Source organism: Cryptomeria japonica, chromosome 9 (genome assembly GCF_030272615.1).
Source record: "Cryptomeria japonica chromosome 9, Sugi_1.0, whole genome shotgun sequence".
NCBI classification, from domain to species: domain Eukaryota; kingdom Viridiplantae; phylum Streptophyta; class Pinopsida; order Cupressales; family Cupressaceae; genus Cryptomeria; species Cryptomeria japonica.
In genome coordinates this window covers 560,655,304-560,663,404 of record NC_081413.1, presented here as the reverse complement: position 1 = coordinate 560,663,404, position 8,101 = coordinate 560,655,304, and the positions used below count along the sequence as shown (strand labels likewise).

At 33.0% G+C, this 8,101-nt stretch overlaps 1 protein-coding gene across 1 annotated transcript; it reads left to right on the top strand.

Moving 5' to 3' along the window:
* The first annotated feature begins 2,004 nt into the window (after positions 1–2,004).
* LOC131071010 (F-box/FBD/LRR-repeat protein At5g56420-like) lies at positions 2,005–3,451 on the top strand. The gene is made up of 2 exons (XM_058006717.2): positions 2,005–2,997; positions 3,152–3,451. The coding sequence occupies exons 1-2, from the start codon at positions 2,005–2,007 to the stop codon at positions 3,449–3,451; spliced, it is 1,293 nt and encodes a 430-aa protein (XP_057862700.2).
* Positions 3,452–8,101: the final 4,650 nt, after the last annotated feature.

The following is an 8,101-nucleotide window of genomic DNA, read 5'->3' as shown; positions in this document are numbered from 1 at the left end:
AGGGTTTTGAAAGGCTCCCCTAACCTTTAATCTAGGCTTTGAACTAGAAACCAAAACCATCATAGGGTTTTCCCAAGATCCCTTAACCTTCAACAAAGAAAACAAGTCACCAGACTCAAAACCAACCCTTAACAAAAAATAGGGACAACAACAGGCTAGGCTAGGCCCTTGAAAACTACCAGCATCTAGCTTACCTAAGAGAAAAACAAGGCTCCCATAACCAAACAGACAATAATATCCACTAGCAGCTTGAACAGCAGAAGCAATTAGATAGCCTCTTCCAACCATCTCCCCACCTCAATAGGAAAGATGTCCACCTCAATAGAATAGGATAGAAGGTGAAATGATAGCCTAATCTCCACCTCCATAGGAGACAGGATCACCTCAGACAAACAAAGATAGGAAAGGTCGAGAAGCCCATAAATCCCCTGGAAATGAGAGGAAAAAAACAGAGAGAGGAGAGGACACAAACACAAAAAGGAAATGATCAATAGAAGCTCTTCCCGCACTACCTCCTTCTCGCACCAAGAGAGCGCAAAGACTCTGCCACCAAGCATCTCCATGAGCATCTTCGCAAGAGTTGTAGCCATTATGTTGAACCAAAAGCAAAAACAGAAATGCCAAACCCTAGCCACACCAACACCAGCAACATTGCAAAAAACCTTGATATGGCTTCTCCAAGATGAGAGAAAGACCCAACCAAAGGAAAGCCACCCACCATCCAAACAGAATAGAGGAGGACTCTCACACCCCCCTAGGACAAAACCCAAAAGCCCCAAAGACTGAGGGCCATGACCCTCGAACCAGTCAACAGTGAGATCACGAGCAGGGCTCAACGAAGGACCTCCACCCCTACTGCACACCCCACCGCATTACCCAAGAAGCCCACGACCCAGCACCAGCCAAGCATCACTAAATCCAACCGCAGGGGACGTGACCATCACACACAAACTAGGGGAGGGAGATCTGGTGACAACCCAGACACCACAAAAGCTACAAAGGGCAGAAAGACACCAGGTCTTTTGACACCCAAACACCCATGGGAGCCCAACCGCAACAGCCTCCATAACTGCGGCCCGACCAAACAGTGGGCGGTCATGGGCACCATCATCGCAATCTACAAAGGAAACCCTGCCTGCAGAGGAAACCCTACCTCCTCCTCTGCCTCTCTCCATATTGAGAGTATTCTCAGATGTGATTGTTATTCCTAACATTATGTTAACTAAATCAAATTTACCCTAATTATGAACCTATTTGAGTAATAAATGAAATTAGACAAGAACCGTAATCCTAATTAAACACTAAGCAAGATTAAACACACAAATCATACACAAATTAAAACCTAACTCTAACACTAAACTAAGTTGCAACCTTACCAAACCCCTACCAAGCTAGAGGGAAAAAACTAAAGGTTAGATTTTAGAGTAACTATTCACTTAGCATTACTCTCACGGTTCAATTTTGGTACAATTTTGGTTAGGGTTAGGTTTAGTGTTGCTTTTCAACTAGAAGTATGATTCAATTATAATAAGATTAAAGTTAGAGTTTAATTACAATTAATATTCATTTAAGTTTGGGATTATGGTAAAATTAGATTAGAATTAAAATTAATATAATATATTATAATATAACAATGTAAAATTATATATTTAAACATAAATCTCTTATAATATAATAAGATAGTATTATAATTTTAATGTAAATATAGTATAATAGAAATAAAGCTTAGGATTCGGTGATAGATACGATTAGGTCGTATGAATGATAAATCATTTAAAATTCAATTATGGTTAAAGTGGGGATAATTGTTAGAGTTACGATTCAAATTAATGTTACTATTATGAAAAAAATTAGGGTTTATTTAATTTCTCCATCGATAGTCTTCTATATAGATTTCTCTCGAGATCATGCTAGTATTATTATATATGTGATATTCCGCAGCACAAATGTTGGATTGAATCTTGATATTATAAATCTGCGGTTTGTTACTCCACATTCTGCATGATGGGCGCTCTCTGTAGTTTCCCCATTCCGCATAGTAATTGCAGACACAAGCTAAGAGAAAGTAAGACATCAGCAGGGACAAGGTTAATGGTAAGAGCATCCGCAACAGATAGGTTATCTGCATTATCAGATGATGTTCTTTTAAATCATATTTTGTCAAAGATTTCTTACAGAGATGTTGTACGGTCTTCCCTACTCTCGCAAAGATGGCGATTCTTGTGGAGGAAAATACCCATCCTCAAATTTTGTAGCGAAGATTTTGAGAAACAAAAGGATGACAAAATACAGGCCATAATTAACAATGCTCTGCTCCACCTGGATGCTCGTCTTCACAATTTGTGTCTTCAAGTTGCCTTGGATGATCCAAAGGCTGTCGATCTGAACAATTGGATTCGTCTTGCAGCTGAAAAACAGGTGGAACGCATGGAACTACAAATCACTCGTAGATATCGAAAGACGAGGTTTAAAGCTTCTTCCATCGCGGAGCTTGGGGACTCTATTTTTAGGTGTGACAACCTCACCACCATAATAGTGAATAACATCGATTTTCCCAAGGTACCCACTAATTTTGGGATTTTGCGATCATTGAAAACAATTTATTGTGTGGATATTTGGAATGTGGATGATGCTATGTTTGAAGGATTCATGGACTTGTGCCCACATCTTCAAAATTTGATGATTTCCGGTTGTTTCGGGTTGAAAAACTTGAATTTACGTTCTTCCAATCTCACGTACCTAAATCTAGGAATTCTAAGACCTGATATATCTCTGGAGATAGCTTGCCCGCGCTTGATGGAAATCAGCCTTATGGATTATGGGCCATTCACAGGGCTTAAATTACTACAAGGAATTTCAAGAGCGGAATCTGTTAAAAAAATTGTTCTTCAAAATTACAATACAGGCAATGCCGTTAATCGAGGAATTCCCAGTGTTACTGTTCTTAACAGTTTTCCTATGCTTGAAGAGTTGACAATACATGGCCAGTGTTTCCAGGTTAGTATTTTGTATGGAGTTAAATAATCTCAATCAGTGATTGGTAGAGAATGATATTTCTATATTATCTTTTGGACATTTTATATTTGTGGAATAACATTGTATCTTTCAAATTCTTGTATATACGAATAAACTCACATCATGATTGATGCAGGAGATGATATCAGGTGAGATTTCAGTAGCAGAGGTGACATTGCCAAATTTGAAGATGGTGCATGCTCATATTGGGGCAGATAAGGGTGGACAGGCGGTGATTTTTCTTGGTTTTCTTCTTAAAAATGGTCCATTATGTGTAACAAGGGTTTTTCTTCCTAAACGCTGCCCTAGAATCATGAGAAACAAATTGATCGATTTGGAAAAGGATATCTCAAAATCAAGGTTGTTCACTGCCACAGGAAGATGGCCAATGAATCCAACAGACACTTGTGACTTGTGTGATCATTACAGAGTTTAGGATATTCTAAAGTTCCAACGAAGACATCGATTAAAGGTGAGTAGCAAAAAAAACGTTGGTCGTGATTCACTTATCAAAAACTAAATAATAGAGTAAAAGATATTAGTTTGACGTGATGGATCTACCATCTAAATAAGCTTCCATTGGGCATGTATGCATACAGTAATAAACTTCCATCTGATTTTATGAAATCCACGTTCCCATTGCTTTCTATGCCTGTCAAATTGTTTGATTGCTGCAAGTTGTTTGAATATTAGCGGTAGGTTAGCAAAATATGGATAACCATTCTATTCTCTTAATGGTCAATTTTATAAAAGATAGTAGATTGTTTCCTGCAATATGCAATCTCCTCAAAGACTATTTTTCGTTGTCAAGATTACTGGCTATTTTTTAATGGCCAGCATTGTTAGTATAACATTTAATGATTTCTGTAAAGGTTTTGGTAAAGTTTACAAATATTTAATATTTTTTTAAAAATTCAATGATTTCTTTTAAAATATGTTCTTACAAATTGAATAATTGTAAGTGTTAAATTGATTTTGTTTTAATTAATTCAACATTTAATTTAGGGTTTATGGTATGAATAGAAATATAAATTTTTCTGGCACACTCTCAATCTATACAGTTCTGAAAAGAGTAGGATATGTACCAGTCTTGAATTGAAAGAATAAATTGTAAAATAATGAAATATTGAAAAGATTAGATTTTTTTCCCACTTCTTCATAGTATATTTTCCATTTGCTTTCTTAGTAATCTTAAAATGTATAAACAAGATTATAGATCTTAAAAATAATAAAAAATAATATTTTAAATAAAATTTATATTTAGAGATTAAATTATTGATAAAAAGTTGTGAGTGAATAAGAAAGTTGTAGCCATATATTATTCTTGGTTATATTTAACAATGGAAGGTTTAATATTATAGGTTGGTTTTTACATATTGATTAGATAACTTTATATTTGAAAATAATGATAGTTGCTTAGCTTTTATATATGTATAAAAAACACTTTAATATTCTTGTTCTTCATCTCTAAATTTTTTTTATTTTTTTTTAAGATAAGTGCTATCTATTATGGGGATAGCGCCCTATATTGATAATAAATAGTATTACATTTGCACTAGACCCCAAAAGGATATGGCCCAAACAATAAAAACAATAAACAGTCATCATCCAATCATAGCCAATGCCACTACACAAGCCTCAGAATAGTTGCAATGTAATCACCCAAAGTTGCCACCTTCTCAATATTGTTGTCTGACCAGATCTTCATTCATCATCCTTCAAAATGGGCTCAATTCTCCAGTGGAGACCCCTATACGAAATACATCCCAAGCATTGCCCATAAAATTTTCCTTCTTTGACCACAACTAGAGGAAGCATGCAGGATTGAAGAATGCACCCAATATGATCACCTACTCCTCTTGCACCTCCATGACAGCATGGCCTACTGCATTGGCATCTACATTCCTGTCAGATATGATTTAATTTTTTATCATATGAATTTTCTTAATTTAGTTTTATATTGAAGATAATTGTAATAGAATTTTTATTTTGTTAACATAACTCATTCTATTTTGGTAGTTTCACTTTAAACTTTTATACTCTAGTTAATGATTGGTTGTGATACTTGACTTAATTATGGTTCTGTTGTTTTAATTTGAGCTTTCATTCTTTGGTTGATAAAAAGTCATGAACCCTATCTCATTTACTATTTTTAATTAGGGTTCTCTTACTTTTCATCTTCAAAAATGGTTGAGTGTATATGATTGGAACTTTTATCATATGATTTTCTAAAATTTAGTTGTTTATTGAATAGAATCACTATAATGATTAAAAGTTTGTTAATAAAATGTATTTGTTTTGTTAATGAAACTTTTTTTTCTTTGGTAGTTTTAGTTTAAACCTTGATACTCTGGTTGATGGTTGATTGTGATCCCTTCTTGACTTACTATTTTTAATTATGGTTCTCTTGTTGAAACTCAAATTTTGATTATGATTCTCACTATTTTTAATTATGATTCTCTTTTTATAACTTGGATCATGGCCCTTTTCCTCACCCTAATATTATAATTGAAATGTTGTTTAAGTCATTCACTTTATGTATGCATGTCTGTGTGTGGGCTAGCCACTATATGTAAATACAATGTACACATGAGCTATTAATTATATGGATTTATGTGTGTTAGTGCATTGATAATGGCATGGAGAAAACACTTGATTGGAAGGCATTTTCCAGCATACCATGTCTAGCTCAATGTTTTTAATTATAGTTCTTTTGTTGTAACTCAAACTTTTATATTCTTGTTGATGACTCATTATTTTTAATTATGGTTCTCTTGTTGTAACTTGGATTACGCCCCTTTTCCTTACCCTACCCTTTTTCTCAACTTAGATTATAATTGAAATGTTTTTTAAGTTAGTTACTTTATGTATATATGACTATTGTGTGGGCTAGTCACTATATGTAAATGCAATGTACACATGGGATACTCATTATTTGGATATATGTGTGTTAGTGCATTAATATTGGCATGGAGCTAACACTTTATTGGAATGCATTTGTTATCAAAGCATGAATAGCTCACTATTTTAATTATGGTTCTCTTCTTGTAACTTAAACTTTGAAATTTTGGTTAGATTGTTAACCCAGTCTTCTCACTATTCTTAAATATGGCTTTCTTGTTGTAGCTTGTATCACAGACCTTTTCCTCATTGTATCATTTTCCTCACCCTTAGATTATAATTGAAATGATGTCTAAATCATTCACTTTATGTATACATGACTATTGTGTGGGCTAGTCACTATATGTAAATGCAATGTACACATTAGCTATTCATTATATGGATATATATGTGTTAGTACATCTGCATCGCATGGAGCTAACACTTGATTTAAATGCATTTTTAATCATATCATCATGAATGGATTGATTGAAGCATAAGATCAATTAATGGCTATGATTTATATACGAGTTGGAGATCTCATTAAGATATGAGGCTGGATACTCTCTATTATTAGTTTATGAACTACAAAGCCTTATTTTAAGGAAGGTATATGTAAGAAAGGCCATTATAAATGACTCTCAAGGTTTGGATCTAGATCTAGGGATGAAATTAACATTGAAAGTTTACCATAATTTAGTAAGAGCATACAATTTGTTACATACAATTGTTACCACGATAATGACTGATAAGACTATAAATCTGATGTTTCTAAATTATATAGAAGTTACTATATCCTTCAAATAATGCTTGATGTACAATTAAATAAATAAATTTAAAAATTTATAATAACTAGAATGATTATTATATTTATATGTATGTTTACTTCAATTTTTTAAAATTATTTTTATAATTAGATTTGACAAATTTTGTTACAATCATTTTCAATTAAATAATTATTGAATATTAAACATAAAAACATGGTGGATCTTTCGGGGGTGTTAAGGCTCTGTTTCAGTCCAAACTGGTTGAGGGAGCTACTTCAAAACCATTTTTCCTAGATCTAAGGTTGCGGAAGCCTTTCAAAATCCCTGCCTTGTTTCTTTTTAGCATGTTCTGTCTCTGGATTCTTTGTCCCAGGTTAAGGGAGTCGGGAACATCTTGGTTTTATCTGTTGTAGGTTGTTTTATATTTCAAGTGTATTGTTGCAAATAGAAGAAGCAATGAGGAAAGGACTCAACGAAGATAACTAACAATTAGAAGAATTCATAGTTAGATTTTGGCAGTGTAAAAGAGACAAGTTTGGTACTGTGATTTGAGTATTTATAGAATCTACAAAATAGATAGAAAAAAAAATAGTAAGAAATATGACAATGAAGCATAGTGTTAATATGCGAAGAGTATTCTTGATGTTCATGGTAGTAAGTTGGGTTTCTAGCTTCTTTTGTTTTTTTTTCAACTAATGTTTACTAGTTTAATCCTATTGGTCAAACAAATACCAATGTTTCTTCAATTGTTTCTATTGTTGTGTATTGTTCTAACTGTAATAATGAACCTGTCAAGATAGTTGTTCAATGTGAGAAGAAAAATCTTTCTAATAAGTCTTCTTCTTACGTTGAGATGTTACATGAGCAATCCCAAATTGTTTCTTTCTAAATCCATCTTTGTTGTTACTTTGTTGGCTGCCCTATTTTGTTTCTAAATTCATCTCTGTTTTTACTTTGTTGGTTGCCCTGTTTTGTTTTGTTTTGTGAATGGTTCTGTAAGAAGATTAGAAGTAAAAAAAAAAGTCAATATGCTTTGTGCATATAAATGATATAAGGAGGATGTTTTATTCTATGCTATTTGATATTGCAACTAGATGTACACAAGCACAATATGAACATACAATGAGATAAATGCTTTGTAAGTTTTATAAGTTTGGAATCTATAATAGATAACTAACTATCCTCATGCTATTATTACATTTTTTATTTTGTGTTTATATTTTATAACATTAATTCATTTCAAGCTTGGATACTTAAGTTCTTAGATCTTTGTTTATGCTTTACAAACCCTCATTTTGTAGAAATATTTCCAACTAGTAAAACTAGGTCTAGTCCAACTATTCTTAAGATAAAAAGATTTATATATAAGTTATGTTTGATAGTTTCAAATCAAATGCAATTTGAAACATAATTTTATTCTTAATAATGCATATGTAATT

Coding starts and splice junctions, on each gene's coding strand:
- LOC131071010 (XM_058006717.2), top strand. CDS start 2,005: ATGGGCGCTCTCTGTAGTTTCCCCATTCCGCATAGTAATTGCAGACAC. Junction 2,998..3,151: donor TACATGGCCAGTGTTTCCAG/GTTAGTATTTTG, acceptor TGATTGATGCAG/GAGATGATATCAGGTGAGAT.